At 38.4% G+C, this 22,367-nt stretch overlaps 2 protein-coding genes across 4 annotated transcripts in view; one reads left to right on the top strand and one right to left on the bottom strand.

The window, feature by feature from the left end:
* Positions 1 to 1,756: 1,756 nt before the first annotated feature.
* LOC116265239 (peptidyl-prolyl cis-trans isomerase FKBP20-2, chloroplastic-like) lies at positions 1,757 to 5,367 on the bottom strand. The gene is given in 7 exon segments (XM_031645799.1): positions 1,757 to 1,835; positions 1,837 to 1,871; positions 2,737 to 2,816; positions 2,919 to 3,035; positions 3,949 to 3,984; positions 3,987 to 4,037; positions 5,352 to 5,367. Coding segments are annotated over 7 exon segments (414 nt in total).
* An 8,630-nt stretch (positions 5,368 to 13,997) lies between these two features.
* LOC116265166 (protein SHOOT GRAVITROPISM 6) overlaps positions 13,998 to 22,367 on the top strand; it is an 87,631-nt gene continuing 79,261 nt past the window's right edge. For 2 of the 3 annotated variants that reach the window (XR_007575082.1, XM_031645697.2), the window contains exons 1-9: positions 13,998 to 14,191; positions 14,282 to 14,372; positions 14,485 to 14,539; positions 14,644 to 14,775; positions 16,405 to 16,479; positions 17,577 to 17,667; positions 17,771 to 17,866; positions 21,565 to 21,643; positions 21,734 to 21,797. Coding sequence is in view for 2 of the 3 variants with exons in the window: in XM_031645697.2 (XP_031501557.1) it covers positions 14,149 to 14,191; positions 14,282 to 14,372; positions 14,485 to 14,539; positions 14,644 to 14,775; positions 16,405 to 16,479; positions 17,577 to 17,667; positions 17,771 to 17,866; positions 21,565 to 21,643; positions 21,734 to 21,797 (726 nt within the window). In the remaining variant the exon portion in view is untranslated. The remainder of the gene's footprint in view (positions 14,192 to 14,281; positions 14,373 to 14,484; positions 14,540 to 14,643; positions 14,776 to 16,404; positions 16,480 to 17,576; positions 17,668 to 17,770; positions 17,867 to 21,564; positions 21,644 to 21,733; positions 21,798 to 22,367) is intronic. The other variant, XM_031645698.2, reaches the window with a different exon arrangement.

Below are 22,367 nucleotides of genomic sequence, written 5' to 3'. Positions count from 1 at the left end.
CAGTGACCACGTTAACGATGCTGCAACAGAGATATAGTACGTTGATAAAGGTTTAGGAAAGGGATATAGTGCAGTCAAGAAATGATGCTTGTATGTTGATAAAGGTTTAGCAGAAGGAATAAGTAGTGCAGTTCTCCACCCAATCAGTGACTGCTTGTTGATTTCTGCGTGCTTGTCTTCCACTCATCTGAAGTTAGAATTCAGTAAGAGGAGGTTCCTGCTACTGCAGGGGCGTCTGTTCATCCATGCATATTTTACGATGCATGCTGTTATCTTTTATTATTTCTGTTGTTCCTACACAACTAAGGCTTCTTTGAGAATGTCGTGGAAAACTTGTTTTCAGATTTGTTAAATTATGGCTTATTTCAATCTTATTTGCAGATTTGTTATTGGTCTTGAAATTTTTTATGTTCTTATCGAAATGTTGAATGTTGTTGCTGCAGGTAAGGCCTAGCAGGATCATGAGCTAGAAGATGAACAGTAATATATATATATATATTCCCGAGAATAAGTGCTGAGACTTGATATAGCAATGGTTTTATGTAGAGGTCATATTTTTGTGTAAATCATTTTTCTTGATATCTATGTACTTTAATTAATTCCAGTTGGGATTAGGTGGAAATCAAAGTTGGTGAAATGCGTGACTGCAAAATTGCTCGCCGTGTTCCACTACTTGTTGGATGATCCACAGGAGAAGTTATGGCCGTGGTGACTTCAACAATAGAATTTAAGGATCATCTTTACTTGGGCATTAGCTGACTGGGGTAAAGGGTGCATTTACACACCCTCGTTCGAATCCAGTGGATGATGGGGCACGGTACTTAGTTGACAGTACACCGTTGCCACCACCGACTCCCCTGATCATGAGATGTTATCCAAATTCATATAGTTTAATATGACTCCATGGATTTGATCCAAATTCATATAGTTGGATTCATATAGTTTAATACGAACAATGCTTTCGTATCCTTTCATGTCCTTCTTCATCAGTGAAACCATGATGCTAAGAATAAGTGTTAGTGATATATTTTTATTTCAGAAACCTCCTTTTCAAGGAACGGAAAAGGAGAAAAAGGAAGACAGCTCTTTATGCCTCTAAAATGGCAGATAAATGAAAACGCTCAGAGGCGAGGCCAAGAAACTTCTGATGGTCTTGGCCGCGTCTTCCTACTTTCACCGTATCTTCTCATTTAAGATATCTAAGACACCAACAGGCAGTGCCATCAAGCAACGAAGGATTTTCCTCAATTCATCAAAGGGCATGAAAAAAATTTCATTAGTTTACGGAGAGTCATTAACTCTGGATAGGAACATAGGAAAATGATGCGAGTTCTGTGGCCACTTTCTCAATGAAAACCACTGTTATGGCAGACAAATCAGTAAAAGCTTGTACTTCCAGAACACGATGAAATCCTTCAGTGACGGTATCTTTCAGTTTGCAGAACGAGTGTCCTCCATGAATCTCTTTTAGGCTCAGCCGAGAAAGCACCATCTTTGTGATTTACGTAAAATCTATCCTTTAAACCTTCTTTTGCACATCCTGACTCCTAACTGTAGATTTGTAGTTCCGTCAAGCCTGTAACCTGTTAATGTCTCACATTGCTTAAAAAGCCTTCATAAATATCTGAAATGAGTTTGACATGATGCATGTAGGTGAACTTTGAGCACAAGGAGATTTCAGTACATATATAATTATAAATACATGCATGCATGTACGTCACACAGCAGAGAGCACACGTCTGATACCTTAGTTGCATTAGCATACAAGGTTTGAGGAAAATCCTATAGTCTGCCGTTGACAGTTCTGCACACTAAGGAGCTCGACATCGAGTAGCTAACTGTTTAGAACTGAAGAATGTATAAGGCCCAACCTGAGACCAGCAAAGGCACAAGTCTTAGGCGACTATAGGACAAAGCCTTCTAGAAATGAAAATAGAAGACCAGACCTCTTGATTGAAGGATCACTTAAATACATGTTAAATAGCAGCAATGTCTGGCATTTTCACCATGACGCTTGGAACAGGTTCTATAAGAGGACAAAAACAAGTTCAAATCATTTTGCAGTTTCACAAGACAGGTTTAGGTAGTAAAATCTGACGAGTTTCAGAAAAAGCATGACCTGGAAATGATAGGCAGATTTTGATTACGTTGTGAAATTTCACGAACCATACAGATTTATATATCACACCAGACAAAGCAAATCTGAAAAATGTGTTGGTAAACAATGGGTTGCACGTCCAGAAATGATTCACACGCATCAAAGAAATGGACAGGTGTGGTTGATGGTTATGAATGGATCATATTCAAATTTGGGTCAGATTCATAATTCTTGGAAATGGGCAATGACATATAACAAAAGAATATCAAGCGAAATTAACACTAACACCAAATAAAGACAACAAATTGTTAATGTAGACAGGATATCTGCTGTCAGTCGCCCTCAATCTCAAGCAATTGAAGAAAGTTAAATTGACAGGCAAAATGGAAGCAGAAATCGGGAGTACAGCTTATTGCCTCTTTTCACAAATTCCAGAAGAATATAGCCTTTTAAGGAATGTGGCCCACTGTTTACATACAATAATGTGTGTAACGAAAATAAAGACATTTGAGATGCTTAATGCTGGAGTATGGCACTATGGTGGAACAGATGTAAATTCATGAAAACCAGTGGGAGAAGAAAAGCGTAACTAGAAACATTAAAAAAAAATGTCAAAATTCAAAGAAAACAAGAATCACTGTAGGAGCGAGCTCTTTAGGAATGATTAACCTTCGCTTACCACCAGGCCTCATCTCTTTCAGACCTTCCTCACACCCTGAAATTCATATTTTTATCCACAAAATGACCAAATCAAAGTCATAAGTTACTAATACAAGCATGACGCAGTCACCAACTTAAAGACTCTGGTTTCATCTAACCTGGAACAAGGCATTAGTGCTTAACCGGATCCTGGCAGGAGACCCCTGGGCATAAGTGCTATCAATCCGTCGACCTGATTCATTATAGCCAATGTAATGAAATATCACCTGCCATGTAGAAAATGTTATGATACATTTGTCTCAGCCATCGATCACTGTGATTTGTCCCGCAGATGTTGCAAACTGCAAAGATGAGAATGCATTTATCCTCTACACTACACCAACAAAAATTTACAAAAGCCAAACCAAACAGGGACAAGTTACAATTATTACTGTTGCCATGTCCTAGCCATGGTAGGACATTATTTCTGCACTTGAGTAATAACTCGTCCTCTTTGAACAATATTTCTGAGTCAAGTACAGAATAAATTGGAATCATAGAAATGGACAGCGCTTCCACAAAACTTGACATCAGGCATCACAGGCTCTCCAATAATGGATATGATGGAGAAAAGCACTTTAGTGGCATCTACATGCATATTTGGACATAAACACCCTAGAAAATGAAAATACAGATATGAGATTCATGAAACCATGAAAAAAAGGGAGCTTCATCTCCTCTTACTTTCTTTTGTGTGAAAAATGACATGCATTTGAAATGTGCGGCTATGTTTTTTACCACAAGAGGGATGTAATGTAAATCTTGAAATGAATTCCTCAGCAGGAAAAAGGCACATCTGATCAAATGCAATTTTCAACTCTACTTTAGGAGTAGGAAATCTAGCTTGCTTGCTTCTTTGAGCGTATTCTTCTGTTTGTACGTTCATAACTCATACAAGAATCTTTTCAAGTGTTCTATTGCCTTTCTCTGAATATGTTGTCAAGTGCACTTCATCTTGTGACTTAAATTTCAGCTAATTTTTGCCAAATTTGCTATTTCTGGTTGCCATTAACATGTTTTTGCATTTTATCCATCATGCAAGAGTTACCAAAACCAGGGCGATCAATAATCAACTTCCATTTCTATCAATGCTCAGGCTTATTTCCCTGCCATGTCTTATATAACAAGAAATGCAGTAAATAGGGGAATCACCTTTGGGCAATCACCTTTTCCAGCCACAATGTCCACCCTGAGTCAGTCGTTACATATTGCTCAGGGGTCACAACTTTCACCTGAAATCCTGAACAATCGAACACTTGCAATTGATCAAACAGGTGAGGCATAAAAATGTATAATTACATTTTTAAATAAATTAATATTAAAAGTAAGTTAGTGGGCTGACTGGGACCTACCCAGCACCCAATTTTAGGGCTTGGGCCTGGGCCTGGGACCAAGTCATGGCAGTTGGCCGGGGATGCACCCCTAAATGTCAATCCTATGGTCATTGTTCACTGTGGAAGAAGTAGAAATGCCATCTTCACTCCAAGTAGGGATGTCAATATATCCAATTTGAATTGGATATCCGACTGAACAGATCTGAAAAAATTAGATATGAAAAAAAAAATTATATCAGGTTAAGAAATCGGATCACATTCAGATTTAGGAAATGAGATCCGATAAGATTCGGATATGGATTTAGATCAGATTTTTTTTTAGACAAATATCTTATATCTAATGCCTTTATATTTTGAAAAATTGGCAAAATTCGGTTCAAAATTCAGATTTGGATTCAGATATGAATGTAAAAATTGAATTCTATTGTGAAATCAGATTTTGGGTTCAGATTCGAATAGGACTTTTCTTTATTCTTTATTCGCATTCAAATCCGAATATGTAAATATATATAAAAAAAAAAACAGATATGGTTAGGAGTATATCCGATTCGAATCCAATTCATTCACACCACTAATCCCAAACATAAAAAATACTCTTATCACGAACTTTTCAAGTTGTCGGTTGCCTGGAAGAAGCTTTAATTTCTTAGTTTGGAGGATGAAAGATGTTCAAAGAAGGGGCCTGTAAACGGGCTTTACCGGTGGAAGGTAGCGCTACGTCTGACTGAAGCATCCATAAGAAAAGTATCATAAGCGTCCATACGAGGATGTGGAATTAGAGGGATGAATCAATAACTTGTTGCCTTTCTTAAGCAGTTTCCAAAGTTAACTAGAAATCATCGCCATTTCAGAATGTTTGTGAAAGGACCCAGGTCTTTGAGGGAATAATTTCATCAAAAACTACTTGGACACATCATGCAAACAAGTTTGATTGTGAGGATGGTAGAATCCATATCCTTTATAATGAAGGTTGTCTCCGGTAAAAGCACACGAAGAGGGACTTAGAATCAAATTTGAGTATGGGAAACTGCGACTTTCTAATATCCCGCACTCGAATAATCCAGATATTGTTGACAAAGTTGGAAATATGGGAAATCCAAATTCTATTTATCTACAAGAAAATTTGCATAGGAAAAGCTTCAACCAAAAATATTTTGGAAGATTTGCATGAAGCATGACAGTTAAGCCCAATTTGGTTATGTTCCATGCATGTTAATTACCCTTTGCTTTGTCCATTTTCTGCTGGTGACTTTGAACAAGATGATTGGGGGTCTTATGAGGTGTTCAGCCAAATGTGAAACGAATTGTCCATTAATCGACTCACACCCTCATCACTTTCAAAGAAATTTGAATCTTCTATTAAATTGTAGTTTAACAAATATTTGAAAATATAAAAATTATATAAAAAGTCAGACTTTTTCCTAAGGGGCCGTTTGATGGCTGGAAATATGGAAATGGAAAAAAATTTTCAGAAATAAATTTCTGGAATTGATGAATAGGAAATAAAATTTCATATTTCCAAAACCACCTTGTGTTTGTTATATAGGAATTGTTTTTCTGGAAAAAAAATTCTTGTTTGATGAAAAAAAATTGGAATCGGTGGAAACGAAGGGAAAAGAGGAAGAAGGAAGGGGCAAGAGGTGCTGTGCGTGAAATTGGAATGGAGATGAAAAAAAAATTGGAATCGGTGGAATCTTCCTCTTTCTCATTTCTTCCCTTCTTCCTCTTTCCCCTTCGTTCTTCCTCTTTCCCCTTTCTTCCCTTCTTCCTCTTTCCCCTTCGTTCCGCTCTTCCTCTTTTCCCTTTCTTCCCTTCTTCTTCTTTCCCCTTTCTTCCCTTCTTCTTTCCTCCCTCCTCCTCCTTCCTTCCCTTCTTCCTCCTCCCTCCTTCCCTTCTTCTTTCCTCCCTCCTCCTCCTTCCTTCCCTTCCTTTCTTCTTGTCCTTCCCTTCTTCCTCCCTGTCCATTCTTCCTCCCTGTTCATTCTTCCTCCTTCCTTCAACGATCAAAAAAAAATTTCTGGAAAATTTTTTCCACCCCTCTGTTTGGAAAAATTTTTCCGAAAATATATTTTCGAAATCACCTCCAACAGTCCAAAATTTTTTTCCATGTTTGATGGATTGGAAAAATGTTTAAAAATTTAAAATAAATTCCCTTTGCTACAGTAGATTTCCTGCCCATCAAACGGGCCCTAAAGGATAGAGCTATGTAAAGTCAAATTGTGCAATACACAGCAATATTTCTTTGTAGATTACTTTTATGAACTTCCAAAGATTTATTGTTACCATCAATGAAAGGCAATTTGCATCTTTTTCCCGCTTAAACAAAAACTCAAAAACAATTAATTACAAGAACTAATAGAATCAACATCCTTAAGCATCAATGAACTTATACCCATGGCCACACATTCCACTTATGCTTGGGAACAAAACTGGAACAAGAAGAGAAATTATTCGCGTAATGTCGCCCATTGATGTTCATGGTGTAATAAAGTTATGCTTAATCACTGCCCCTTGCCATGTTCTTCCTGCCCTACTATCCTTTAAAACAAAACCAGCCCAGGTGTATTCAAAAATATATGGCAAATCATGTGTGAGTTGGCTCACAGAGAAGAGATTCTTTCTGAGTTGAGGGACACAAAACACAGGTTTCAAAGAAATTGCTGGGGGACAGTGGCATCTGCAATGGCTGTTATGAGAATAATATTTCTACTTCCAAGGATTACTGAATGATGAATAAGGAATTATGTAGTGTTTGGATGGCACATTGAAAAAAAGGATTTTTTGGTTTTGTAAAAATGATTTTCTTAATGAGTTTTGAAAAACATCATCTTTATGTTTCGGCGTTTAAAAGATTCGGCGGGCAGGCAAAAATTGGTTTTGAGTGAATAACCTTGGGGGCGGCAGCTTTTTCAGTTTCTCATGAAAATAAACCAATTTTTCTAAAACCCTGTTTGCATGGCACCCAAGCAGGTTAAAAAAGCGTTCCCACCAAAACACATTTTTGGGTGTGCACCCAAACACCCCTTAACAAGAGCATGAGGTGCATCTCCATCCCCGATGGGTTTGGTTCATCGGACGAGGCAAGAGCTGGTAGGCAGTCTGCTTCTGTTTCGAGCTCTTGTAACATCAACTCTATGTATTCCACCAAGATGGAAATTGAAGCATAGTAAATGTGCCACCCAGAGACACCAACAGCAGACATATTAGCTTGAAAAGATAGGGGAAATGGTGAAAGCTTTGGCTTTTAAACAAGCTGTAGGATGAAATATTCATCTTGCTCACCTGAAACAGCATGACTTGCATTTTCAAGTTGAGAAACATGATTGAATTGACTGAAGCATTTGCTAGCATCATGATTCTCCTTTATGGAAATATGACAATGATCACCTCATTTAATTTTTTTTTTTCTTTTGATTCTAGAATTGCCATAGTTGTTTTGAGTTTTTGACAACTGCCACATCCATACGAGGCAAAACCACACCCTCTAGATTGAGAGCCATACTCCCATGTTAGGGCCATGGTAATAGTGATAAGCTGACCTGGAGATTGAGTATGGAAGTCATGAATCTTCACTCAACTTCTAAGCTTCAAAGAAGTGAAACAATGTATTGGGGTGAAGCAGTGGCGGAGCCACATATAAGCAGGTGAGGGCAATTGCTCACACCAACTTCACAAAAAATCTTTATTTTCATATTGGTGCTTTAAAAAAAATCGATCATTTATATATAGTGGTAAATCTTAGGATCTAAGGTTTTTTTAATTAGTGTCCCATCAGCCCAAAATTCCTTGCTCCGCCACTGATAAGAAGGTACATTAGGGGTTTGAAAATGAACATGACAACTGGTTCTTAACTTGCATCAAGACCAACTGGTTCCAAATCATCACAGATGGCTTTGAAGTTGTGGACATAATCATTTCTTTTATGCTTTCATAATAGGGGTTAGATGAAAATCCCTATTCATGAGATTCTTCGGCAAAGTTGTTTTTGACGGAGAAGAACGGAAGAATTTCTTCAAATTTCAAAACAATTGGTCTTTCAACAAGGAAAAGAAAGGTGGCCAAACTCTTAGAAATACAATGCAGAAAATGTGGGAAAAAAATTTGTAACTAAAAGCTGCCAAAACGCGAAAGAAAAATGTGAAAAATATGAAAAAAAGGAAAAAAGGAGAAAAAGTTAAGAAAATGTGTGTTTTTTTTTTCATTTTTGAAGTTTAAAAAAATGTGTTTTTTTCCCACATTTTGTTAGGCTAACTAGTTTTTAACATTTTAAATGCATTTTTTTTTTAGTAATACGCATTTTCTGTGGCTATGCTTCGAACAAACAAGAAAACCACTCTCAAATTGGGTGCCAATTATCCAGCTCTGGAGCAGCTGATCAAATCGATGCCAACAAAATTAGTTAGGATACAGAGCTTTCTTAGTCGAGACACAACCAACTCTGCATCTTTCTATGGCTACATTAGTGAGGTGCCTCTTGTATAGTTGCTTCAGTGGTATGTTGAACCAAGTCAAATTTTCCTCCATGTAACTTATCTACCTTCCAAAACCTAATCTCTAAGAACCCAAGGTGGGCTACTGTCATTGCCAATGCTCATCAGTCACGCCTCCACATGACATATACTCTTATGATCATTCACTAATTTCAGCAATGTTATTTTAGTCAAGAAAAATTTGAGAAAATCTCGATAAATTTTTCAAAAATGAAAAAAAACTTAAAAATGAGATAAAATCTAATGAGTGAGAAAGTAATAAGAAGCCATTAGAAAAGATAGATAAACTGACAAAAATAACGTCTTAATGATGATCAGAATGATAATCAATAATTTAATTTAAGTTTAAAGATGAATTCGTGAGGTCACTAACCTTAAAAAGGAAAAACAAAAAAGGAATACAGATGAAAAAAAAAACATGATAAATGTATGTTTCACTTTTTAAGATACATTTTTTTGGGGTTGTTTCCGTTTGTCTTTTTTTCATTAATATCGCGATATTTTTTAAAAAAAATTGTGATACTTGTCGCCAAGATTCTTATTTCAGTATCATAAGTGATGCCTTTGCATCCATGCCCTGCATCAATGCTCCTACTCATAAGCATGACTTTTGCTTGGCCACATGTGTTAATTTGCAGCCACTGTGTCATTAACAATCTATCATGGCCTCTCAATTTGTTTTGAAATTTACATGTAAATTTAAAAAAAAATATTTATTTTATATAAAAATTTTGAAAAATTATATTTGAACTACTATGAAGATTTTGAAACTATAATTCTGCCCCTTTTATAAAATATTTTTGGCTCTGCCCCTTCTAATCAATGGTCGAGCATGACTAGCCACCATTTGGCCAAGGACCATGTTGCCTGGTCTTGTCACATGTGTCTGTCCAATCTTTAGTCCATAATTCGCTTCACCACCTCACCTCCCTCTAACGAGTCTCCGAGTCACTATGGCCCCCTCGGCACAAGGTCTGGCAATGCTTCTTACATAATTGAATGTATGCTGGAACAACAACCTCCTTGTCTTCTTCAATGGAGAGGAATATATTTGAACAATATGGGATGCACCCATCTACGTAGCTCATTAATTCATCTGTTTGGTATTGTGTACCACGCATTAATGTCTTCTCTTATCCTCACTGGCACACACCGTAGTCTGGCACCATCTTGTTGGACCCGGATGTCTTAAACTGTAGTTTTTGTTCGATCCTAATTGTCTTTATAGGATCCAATTCAAACATGTCTTACCGGCTGTCCCAACGCAAATCCATTTGCATTCAAGTCTCAAATCGTCTTAACTGGAGCTTAGCCGGGGTGAACAACAAGCAAGTTCGACTCGTTAAAGCTTGGCTTGTGAACGAGTTTGAGCTTAGTCATTTGCTTAACAAGTCGATCTCGAGTTCATGAGTCGACTCGTTCAAATAATCGAGCTGAGTTCGATCTCAACACGTAACTGCTGAGTCGAACTCAAGCCTTAATCGAGTCGAGCTCGAGCTCAACACTTAACGATAAATATCAATTCTATTCAAGCGAGTTTGTCGAGCCTTAATTGAGTCGCGGTCAAGCTCAACAAGTAACGATGAATATCAATTCTATTCAAACAAACTATTCAAACGAGTTTGTTGAACCTTAATCGAGTCGCGCTCGAGCTCAATAAGTAACAATGAATATCAATTCTATTCAAATGAGTTTGTTAATCGATTCGAGCTCGAGCTACATCCGTCGAGCTATTCTCAAGCTGAGTCGAGCTCGATATTTCATTAGTCGAACTGAGTTCGAGCTGGCGGAACTCAGACTCAACTCGGCTGGTGTTCACTCCTAACCACATGCGAGCATGTGTGAGCAGTTGCCCTCGCAGTCTCAAAAAAACTGCTTATTTGCACAATAGTAGGACCGACCTATGCTAGTGCCTACGTTAATGATTTGTCAACGCTTCGAAGGCTTGTCTAACTAGACCCTTATTTGACAATTTACTTGGAACGAGTGGACCGTTTGTGAGGAAAATTGCAAAAGGTGATACCATTTGTGAAATTTTAACCAAAAGGAAGGTCCAAAAATGATATTTTCCATATCTAAGACGCTGGAAATTTTATCACGTAGTCCAACTCTTCCTAGATATACAGAGAGGGAGAGAGAGAGAGAGAGTGTGTGTGTGAGTGTTTGCAGATCCATGACTTTCGGGATTCGTTTGATGAACGAACCCTTTGCGTAGCTGCCGCTCATGCCTGTACTTAATCTGCTTGTTTAAAATTACATGTGGTACATAATTTGCGTGCTTCTTACTCATTGTCAAGGCAAATATTTCTTGGTAGATAAAATTATTGTTTCAACCAACCAGGGTTTCACGCGGTCATGCTCGAACCGAACCATTTTTGTGTTTTTCAATTTTGAAATAAGTAGACTTTCCAAGTTCTCAATATCAATTATATTGTAATATCCATAAACAATTGTTTCTAAAACATTTGTACTAATATTTTCACTTGGTTACTTTTGGACATTCTAGGCATGTTATTCCTTGTCCAATTGAAATTATGGATGCCATGTGTGAACTTAATTACAAAGTAGCCTTAATTTGTCAATGTATTACAAAACCTATTTTTTCGTCCAATTTCATCATCAAATAGTTCATTAAATTTCCTTCCTTTCTCCTAATATCCTACATATATATGAGATCATATTAGTCATATTGTGGCAATGCCATACAATATTCCTCTCTGGCACCTCTTCTTGTTCATAACTTCGGCCCACATTTATTTGTTAGTAGGGATACAAATGGGTTGGATCGACGCTATCCAACGTTTAAATGAGCTGAATCCGGGTTTGGATTCACTTATCAACATGCTTCGAGGCAGTTGAAGTTTTGGAGCGCAGAACTGATTTGCATTATGCTGTTGAATGGTCGATTCCATGAGAGAATTACGGATGCATATTCTTTGTATATTCTTTTAATTCTTTTGAATATATTGAGGGAGCGATCCTCCCAGCCCATGTGCACCGGATCTCTAAAGGGATGTTCGTTAACAGGAACACTGCATTAGTGTTCGACGAATGTCTCAAGTATTGTGGTAAGTTTATGAAATACTCCAATATTTCTGTGGATTCATCGAATATAGGAGTCCTTAGTGAAGAATTTTTTTTTTCATAAATCATGCCCACGATTTAACAAAAACATGCCCAAATTTGGATTTTTTTAATTGCTTGTTAAAGAGTTTAAAAAGGTGCTTTTGTCCAGCGTCGCAGTAACCTGCATCAATTAAAAATGCTTGTTCGTTCCGGACAACGACTGCGTAGGGGTTAGACCCCCATACTCTTATTTCAACAAAATGGAGTAATATGTACATCAAAAATGGGTCCGCTCAAGACCTCAACTCGTAGTATTCTTCCTTTTAAAGGATCCCACAAGTTGTCATGGTGAATCCATTTCCTATACAATTTGTTGACTCGAATAATTGACAAAAGGTTAGTTGCTTTAGAAAAAGGTCATCCCTTCCAAATAAAAAGCCTATTAAGAAAGCTACTGCTCATCAAAATGTTGCTTGTGATTTCTGTACAACGATCAATGTTGCTGCGTAGGTGATGCTTTCAATCTCCATCATCGGTCAGAAGGTAAATGCGGTATGAGTTATCCTCAATGTTCACTAAGTGCCTGATGCATTCCATTAGAATCTCTGTCTCCCACCATCTAATATGATTCTCAAACCAATGGGTCAAACCAAAATAGAATCATCCAGATGTGTCTTTAATGAGACCAACTACTTTTCTCATGCCACCCTTGCTCCATGAACTAATTCTGATTTCTACTTATCTATCACAATGTGTAACTCCATTGCTCCATAGAATTTCAGAATAGAGCCAATTACGAATTTTAACTATATGAGTCACTTTCCATTGAAAATTCCACAAGTAGTCGCTGTAGTGGGTAGAAGTTGCCAATTAGTAGTTCACCCATGTGCTTGGTGTGGTTGCGAGTCTTACAGATAAACTATATTGCCATATGGAAGCTGTCTTTCGAGCATTTGTCAAGGAGTTTGTCTTTAAAACCATTTCGTCAAGTTGTCAAAATGCTTGTTGTTTTTTTCAAAACCTAAGCATGTTTTATAAAATTTTAGCTATTAATTCTACATAAAGTTGTGGTCCTTCAGGATATCTTTCTCCAAACATTTGATAAAAAGAAAACTGAGAAATACTTAACATTTTTTTTTTCTTTTGGTTTTTTAAATGTATTCGGAGAGCAAAACTAAAGAAGGATACTTAAAGAAGTATTCGATTAAGATTCAGCCTGTTTGTTTAAAGTTTTCGTCCCAGTCGATCTCAATCAAAAGGCCTTTCTATCGTATTCAAGTTGCTTTCTAAGGTACTTCGATGGGTTGTAGCACATTGGGTGGCAAAGTGGTCTACTTCAAAAGGGTTTGAAGATCAAATCTCATGGTCCAATGCACTCATCTTTTTAGGTCCCGACACAAACTTTATGAACCCCAAATATGATGGGGCGATTGCCAATAAAGCTGTAAAGGCAACATTCAAACGATAAAGTACGATAAAGTGGGAAGTTGAGTTAGAGAAAATTAGTTAAAGACGTAAGATAAGTATATCAAAAAAATCATGTGACAAATTTATCTTCAAAGCTTAATAACGGCCAAATAAATAAACATCATTTTATTAATTCCAAACCAAATTGACGGGATTAAACATACGCCCCACGGCAACATTTGGTGAAATTATTATTTTAAATTCACGATATTTTTAAATATCGGCACAATTATTTATGCGTATATATGCATGAGGAAGACATACTTTAGCTAGAGACGTACAACTAAAAACAATAAGAAGCAAACAAATACAAAAGGCCTCGTGGCATGAGGACCCACAAATCCCATTATTCAAAATGACAGATGATCACGACGGTTCATTACTTTTTTTTCTTTCTCAGAATTATTTTTATTAATAAAAATGAATTAATTGATTTTAGATCAAAAACTTTCTCAAACAACTGATCTTTTAGATATTATTAAAAAACGTGTCCTTTATAAAATAATTTAAAATCTCTTTCAGAGTAATAAATAATGCAAAAATAATATTATATCCCATTCTCATCTCATAGGAATCTAGTATAGATAGACATATTGGTGGATTGATAAAAGTTTCCAATTAATCGGTATCCAATTATTTAATAAGTTTTGAAACAACCTTATTCCCTCATATTGTGAGGGGAAAGAAGGAAGGACTTGGCCTTCTACGAGGCAAGCGATATACAAAGTCAAAATATCGTGTCCCTGTGACGTACCTCACGGAACGTCGCTGCGCGAGGCCCGCACATTATGAGGCCTCTAGTTTTATTATTATTATTTTTTTTTTTTGGGGCCCTTCGCCAGGTAGACCGGTAGACAGAAGGCCCATGGCGGACAGAAGCCGGTTGTCCACCGCCCCCGGCTTTTGGGCGGCGGAAGGGAGGCGAAAGAACTGAACAAACATTCTTACCTCCAACGTCCAAAGGCTCCGACCTGCTTCCGCCTCTCCGATTCACATGGCTTCCTCCTCTGCCGGAGATCATGCCGTCAACACCAAAGGTTTGGAAACAGGGTCTGCGTCTCTCCGTTCACCGTCTTCCGATACTTGCCGTCGTTAGATTACCTTCGTATTTCTTTTCCTTGTTTCAGATGCCGTCGAGGTGCTCATTCACTCGCTGGATGACGAATCATCGGTCGTGAGGGAAGCATCCATGGCTGCGCTTTACGAAATTGCCCCTCTGTAAGTTCTTGTCCCCCCCGCCATTCGCGAAGTCTCCGACTTCTGATTTGCTGATAAGGTTCGTGCTTGATTGGGACGTCGCTGTCTCCTTTTCGTTGGTTCGTGGTTGCAGAAACCCCATGCTCGTGCTGGATTGCTGCTCCGTGATTTCCAGAGGAGGGAGAAAAGTAAGTCGCCGCAATGCAAATTCCCGATGGGACGCCCATGCTTAGGAGACTCGGTTTTCTTTCTTTCCTTGTCTCATCATCTTTTTGGCTGTTCTGTTTTTCAGCGTTTCGGAAACATAGCTGGCGTCTTCACTGTAATGGCGCATGCAGTGCGTGCCATCGACAGCAAGGATGTCGATCCCTTTTTCATGTCGAAATTGGTCAAGATCACCTTGGCAGAGATGATCTCTTCTAAGGTGTGACTTTTTTGTTTCTTATCAACTTTTTTTGAATGCTTCTTTACAGGCCTTATGGTTTCTTTCACTTCACCGAAGTCTTGAACTGGTGCATGAATATGGCTGGAAGGACAATGGCAGATCAACAGAATTATTCTTTATTAAATGAATTGGACTGGTTTGTGTTTCTATATATAGTGTACACTCGAACCTAGTACGTTCGTACATGCTGAGAACGAACATCAAGCCTCATTCTCTTAGTATCTGGGATGCACTAACGGACAAAAGTTTCTCAAGGAGTTCAGCAGATCATTCATTTGACCATATACCAAATCTGAGGGAACATTGTTAAGTATGCGTGGGTGACATATTTATCCCGAAGGGGCTCATAATGGTTGATATGAGAGAACATGGGCTTCATTCAGGTTTAGTTTAGAATGAGGGATCTCAAAGCATTGAGAACTTTTTGTAGCACATTAAGATGAAGCTATATTATCCCAGCAAAATTATCACTACATGCAAACCAGTGGATTTACTTTGTGTTATGAGTCTTATGAACAAATTAAAGAAAAACATAGTATCATATGTCGTAGCATGGGAGACGCATTTTCTTGCAAAATAAGCTAACTTGATGTGGACTGCTTGTTTCTTTATGAGATAAATAAGGAATGGGTAAGAAGAACCTAAAAGAAAGGTTGCTGGATCCGAAACTCCAAATGTCAATAGGTATATCTCGATAAGGGAGATTTAGTGACAAAGGCATCAATTAGTTTCTACTTTCCAAATAGCTAGACTTTATGTCTCTACATCAAGGATGATGAAGGACAAAATTTGTAATTTGTCCCTCAAGGGCAAACTATTACTAGATCTTGTCCTCAAATCTCATCCCAGTATTCTCAATATCGTTTCATATTGGTCTGTTGCTGAATTGATATTGTGGGCCTTGTCAGAAAGGTTTTTTATTTCTTATATCGTTTTTAATTGTTTCTTAAATAAGAAACAGGAAATAGTGATATCAACTGACAGCATTGCCCGATATGCCATATTGGTGAACAAACCGATATGCCGAAAGAGAGCAAACCTTAAAAGGGAAACAATGTTGGTTACTGTTTTGTTGTACTCATCTTCTCCTCCCACCCTCAATTACAACATGGAAAAGGATGTGTACACCACCCTTTGGATTCAAATTTACCATAGCATGCCTTCTTTCCCTTCGGGAATCCTTCACAACTTGTATCTGCCCTCTTGCATTGCCTCCTTATCATCTAGGTTTGGGTGACATTAACTGACCAAGTACAGTAATAGTCCTTATAGGCTTATACAACATAAGGATATGTAGTGAGTGCTATTTTCCAGATTAACAGTGATTCTGCTATAGAAATGGGTGTGCGAGGAGCTTCAAAAGATAATTGTTCAACATGCTCATTGTTTAAACTTGAAAGTGAACGCCTATTTCAGGCATTAAAAGAAGCTTAAACTGAAGTTTGGTCCTGAATTGATTGACCTTGAGAACATGACAGGAGATTGAATTCTTCCATATCCATAGAATTTTGTTTGGTGCATGCTCGTAATTTTATTTGTGGATCATCAACTTATTCTGTTTCTGGAAAAACCTATTTACTACTAAATCGTGATACATCTTGATCTTAGCAGGATGTGAATGCTGATTGGCAAAGGGCAGCATCAGGACTGGTTGTTGCTATAGGAATGCATATGCCTGACCTGGTGAGTATTCTTTTACCATTTCTCCATATGTGTTTGTCAATGCTAATAAAATAGTGATCCTTCTCATCAACATATTTCTTTTAAGAAAACTATTCAATGAAATTTCATCATTACCCAATTGGTTGGGTACATTTTTAATTTTCATTCAGCTCAGATGGATAAAGCAAAACCCATCTCATAAGGCAACAACACCGATGCCCTTCTGTAATTTGGTTATTTTTTTGTGTTTAGTATGTGCCTAGCTTTGCTACTGCTAGAATTCTAGCTGTTGGACCTAGCCAACACAGTTATTGGCTGAGAAAATACGACAACGGGAAAGATATATACATACTAAATGCATATACGTGTGTGTGTGTGTGTATACAAAAAAAAAACCATGGCCAAACAACTGACTATCGCCAAATGCACATTTTGTGATGGTTATTTGCGACACAAAATAAAAAAACCATCTGGCCATAAAGGTAGCTGGCTGATTCTAATTCCTCTCTCTCTCTCTCTCTCTCTCTCTCTTTCTCTCGATATATATATATATATATATATATATATATATATATATATATATATATATACACTCCAATTACAAATCTGTCCTGGGTCTTTGGATTTCCAAAAAAAAGAACTTTCTTTGTTTGTAAGGGCCATAATGGGATTCCTTTGACTTTGATATCCTTGGATAATAACACACGTAACTATGTTATATTCGTTTGCCTTAAAGAGCAAGCCAAAGGAAGTGACTTTGCTTTTTCAAAGTCAAATAATGCCATTCAAGTCAAAGTTGCAAGTGCTTTGTACATTGACATGATGAGCTAATGCCATTCAATTCAAATTGATCCATTGGAGTAAGAGAGAAACATCTAGGGAATGAGCAAAGCCCACAAAGCACTCGCAAAGCGTAGGGCTTATATATATATATATATATATATATATATATATATATATATATATATATATATATATATATATATATATATATATATATATCGACATGGGCACACACACACACATAGACTCATAATTTAGCAATTGTTACTTCAAGTAGACTTGGAGAAGTACAATGTCATGGCTGTCTCCTTATGTGATCTTGTTCTCTCTGCTAGATGATGGAAGAAATTTCTGTTCACCTCTCTGGACCGCATTCATCATTGCCTGCAATGGTTCAAACACTCGCAGATTTTGCTTCAACAGGAGGTTACACAATTTCTCTTTTTTAAACATTTCATTGACTTAAGCTTGTTTGAGGATCAAAGCTTTATTCTGAAATTCATGTTGTGCCTTATTGCTTCCACTCAAGCATCACTGTTCATTCCGAGGCTAAAGGGTGTTCTGCTGCGAGTGTTACCTATTCTTGGCAATGTGAAAGACTCCCAAAGGCCGATCTTTGCAAATGGTGTGTACTTATACCTTCTGTTTTGTACAAGTTAGTGAATTATTTAAATTTCAAATAAATCTTGATGTACTATCACTGAACTATCCTTGTTATTGCATTTCCACCTTCCTCTTTTCGAATGTATCTGCATATATGCCATCCTTAGCACATGCTTATGTACATGGACACTCATGAATATGAATGAGCTTGACTTCATTGTATGTCTGTGATATTTTGGAAATATCCTGCTATTATTGCCACTTTCAACCCATCCAATAATACCAGCAAAATATCTTGATATTTTCAAAATATTGCCAAAAAGAAAACACAACATTGTTGTGATGTTATCCCAAACATATTCTCAATATTTTCTCAAGGCTTCAGGCAAATCTCTTTTCCATATTTTTAAGCTTGTTACTTTTTGTTTCTTTATCTTTCAAACCATTATTTTACTTTTTTTTATATTTATGTGAAAAAATTGGAAAAATATTATGTCACACCCCGACCTTTTTAACCCTCAAACTATATATATATATTTTTTTCTAAACATAAGGCATCGAGGTGTGACTACCCAATAATTCAAAAAGACGATGAGCCAAGCAATTCAAAACAATGGGGCGAACTTTCATTGATATAACCATTTTGTTTCATACAAATTCACATCTATGTGCATAACCAAAATGCCCCAAAATCACTAACATTGATGCCTAACAAAAAGAAGACATCAATAAAACCAAAACATGACGCGCCGGCACTACAAACGACAATCCCAAAACCACCCCAGTAGGACGTGAGTGAAGCCATCTGCTCAACCTGTTGCCCCGGGTCCGTCAAAACCTGAAAAGGAAAACAACTGAAGGCTCAGCCTTCGCAGTATGGCAACAAGCCAGGAAAATGCCAAACCCTCTCAAGTAAGGCTCAAATATACAAGCAAACATCAGAACGATCTATCATTATGTCGTGTCAGGACACGACATGCAGAGGCCACTCAATGGCTACAATAACATAATTTCAATCACATGCAAGGCATCATCAACATGTCACTTGCATTCATAAGCACAACAGTCACATGTACAATAATCCTATACATTTCAATCACATACATTTCAGTTTCATTACTATCAGTGAATTTACAGTTCCTGTGGGTGCAAACACAGGCACGTGCACACCGCGGGCGGCCCACAGCCGATAGACAACCCCCGTGGTGGCCCAGAACAGTATGGATCCATCTATCCGCTGCAGCGGTAGAGCACTCATCCATGGATGTGTGAATTCCAAGGAGAGATACTCAGCTTTCCCTAGGACACCCAGGTTGGGAAGGCGGGAGCCTACGCTCCAAGCACATCACACAACAGTACCCTGGGGCCTTGCACTGCCTGCGCTCCGAACAGGCGAGACCAGTGGCGAAAGCGGGACAACTCCCATACACATAGTCACATCCCACTGGCCTCTCATCTCTTATTCTTTCATTCTTATATTTATACTTGCACAAACACATTTAACTGGCTAGCTCCTGAGGTTGGTTCACTTCACGAGTGAACCCACACCTCCAATTGCCTCCACACGAGGGTTACACGTAACCACAACAGTTTTGGCTAGCCGTCATAACAATATGGGTACAACTACCCACTGTGCAAACATTTGCATCATTGCCCGCGGCAATGGGTATTCAATAAACATAACATTTACATTCATCATCATAACAATCACATCTTTGAAAACTTAGCCAAACCACAGAGAGTAGTCTCAATCTGTGGTGGGCTCGTAGCTGTCCTATGCAGTTATCATTCTAGGATGCTTTCTAATGCACAATTGGGGTCGAGGAGACACTCGACTCGATACCCCGCCTCATCTGTCCTAAACAGTTATCAATTCTAGCATGCACATGCAAATGCGTAACATTATCAAAACAATTACTATAAGCCTTTCAAAACAATTCATATTATATATCAATTTATGTACATGCATACCCACATTCATCCACGGAACACTCAATCAATTCACATCACAAATCCTAGGATCCCATGATCCTAGGAACACACATTCATTCACTTGCCCAGGCAGGGATTTGCCTGGAGTGTCGCCATACCTGTGGCGCGTTCACAAGAATCTTCAAAATGCCTCGAGCTTCGAATCCGGTAGCTCAAGGTCGACGGGACGTACCCGGTGTACCTGCAGACACAAACACAAGATAAGATTCCTACTTCATACCTCAACAATTCAAACAAAAACAAAACAAAGTCATTGAGGCACGTGTCATCGCCTCAAGAGGGTGTCGACGGGTAGTGTCGACCCACAAGTTCTCCAAAAGGGTCACTTCTCACTTCTAGCCGTGCCAATAGATGCCAAAACTCAAAGCCATCAATCCGTCTATTACTAACGCCTTTCTCAAAACTCCCTTTTTCTTAAATCAAGGCGTCTACCCCAAAGATACATCCAACTTATGTACGTTATCCCTATTTAACTCCAAGATGCACCCGTTCACAAAAACGCGTGCTACAAGCTCACTAAAACGGTCCTAAATCTTCCCCACAACCTCACAAACTCTACCATGTTTCCCCTAATGCTTCGAAAATTAATCTATAATGCTTAAATGATCATCCAATATGTGAATCTTCGCTTCCCAACATAATCGCAAGCTTTCCCCCAAAAACGAAATCACTAACATGTGTTCCAAATAATCAATTCTAAGCTCTAGCATGCTCAAACAATAATTATACGCGTTCCAAAGAGAAATATATCATAAAATAGGTTCCATTTCGCCTTGCTCACCCCGATTGAAGGTCTAAACTGCTGTAATCCTCCCGGCAGCCACCTCACGCGTCCAAGTGGTCCCCAAACGGCTAAAATCCTCCAATGCCGCCACTACCAAGGCCTTCTCTAAATTGTTGTTACGAGGGGGAGGACAAATCCCCAAGCTGAAAACGGATCCAACAGTGATAGCATAGTGAAAATCAGTGAGAGAAAGTGCTTGATTGGAGAAAATAGAAAACGAGCAGAAAATGGGGAGAGAGCGTGAAGCGTGGACAAAGAGGGAGGTCGAATAGAGGGAGAAAGAGGGAAAAACGGAGGGGGACTGATAGGGGAGAGGGTTCGGTCAAAAGGGGAAAAGAAGGCAGTGAGGGGAGAGGACGGGAGAGAAGAGAGAGACGGTGGAGAGTGAGGGGAGTCGTTCGGTGGAGAGGGGAGACGAGAGACAGTGGGAGAGGGAGGAGGGAAAAGAAAACGGGAAGGAGAAGAAAAGAGAAGAGAGGAAGAGGCAGGGGACGACAGGGTTCACCTCAATGCCGCCGTCGTCGCCGCCGCCGTCGTCGCCGTCGCCCTGAGCACCGGTCGTGGGTAAGGAAGAGACGGTAAGAGGAAAGCGAGGGAGGAGGGACAGCGTCGGGCTCCTCTCGCGTGGGGCTAGGGTCCGGGTCTGGACCCTGACCCGACCCGCTCCGCCCAAACGCCGCGCTTTACATATTATCTCATAAAATTTTCATATTTTCATATTTGTCGAGTTTCAAAGTTTTTGAGGTTCTTTGATGTTTTCCATAGAAAACTTGAAAATAAATCCCAAGGAAAAAATTTCTTGAGAAAAATTTGGTAACCAATGGTTTTCATGTGTTCATGTTAATGAATTCTCCTTCAATTTTCAGTTTGTGAGTTTTAATATCCTGAAACTATCTACTAGTTCTATTTGGAGCATGTGGTAACTTTATCTCTTGTGATTGTAGCATTCAAATGTTGGTGTCAAGCTGCATTGCAGCATGATCATGATTCTTCCTTCGAAGCCTTCCTTGATGCTGATGTTCTGTGAGTGAGAAAGTTCAAAATTGTGTGTTTGACCGAACCTCTTAATCTTCTCCTGTTATCAACCATAATGCTGCTTATTATGTGTTGCAGATCGTTCTTAAATTCCGTGTTTGAGCTCCTTTTGAAGGTTTGGGTTAATTCTCGTGATTTGAAGGTATTCAATAAGGCTTCATATTGTTCTTGGTTATGCTGGCAGTCTGTTTGTACATGTGAGAGAAGTGTTTGTGGTGTTTTATATTCTTGGTGTCAAGGTACACATAAATGATAAAAGTGCCCATTTTTTTTTTTTGGAATATTGACGAGATGAATCTTTAGCATCTAGAAATAAAATAAACTTATAGAATGACAGTGTGACACTATTTGATGATTTGGACAAGCCATGTGGTCATCTATCTAAAGAAGTAGCGAAGATGCACCATATGCCATTTGCTCATGTCTATGTCTTTTATGAGATGACCAGGTAAACACACCTACGATACGATGGATTTGAGGAGATCAATCATGCCTACATTGCTTCTATTTTCTTGGTTGCTGATTTTTTTTTGTTCCTTCCAAATTCTTCTGGGAAATATTCATTTGCACAGTCCTTTTTCTTTCGAGAAGAAGCTTAACTACAAGCTTTGCAAGCTTTATACCTTGGTCATGCCAACTTCTGTGCTGGTATGAGGCATTTCTTTGTATGGATCAATTGGGTGATTCTACAAAGCTTCTTGTCCTATCATTT

Source organism: Nymphaea colorata, chromosome 12, assembly GCF_008831285.2.
Source record: "Nymphaea colorata isolate Beijing-Zhang1983 chromosome 12, ASM883128v2, whole genome shotgun sequence".
Classification (NCBI taxonomy): Eukaryota; Viridiplantae; Streptophyta; class Magnoliopsida; order Nymphaeales; family Nymphaeaceae; genus Nymphaea; species Nymphaea colorata.
This window is presented reverse-complemented; position numbering and strand designations above follow the sequence as displayed.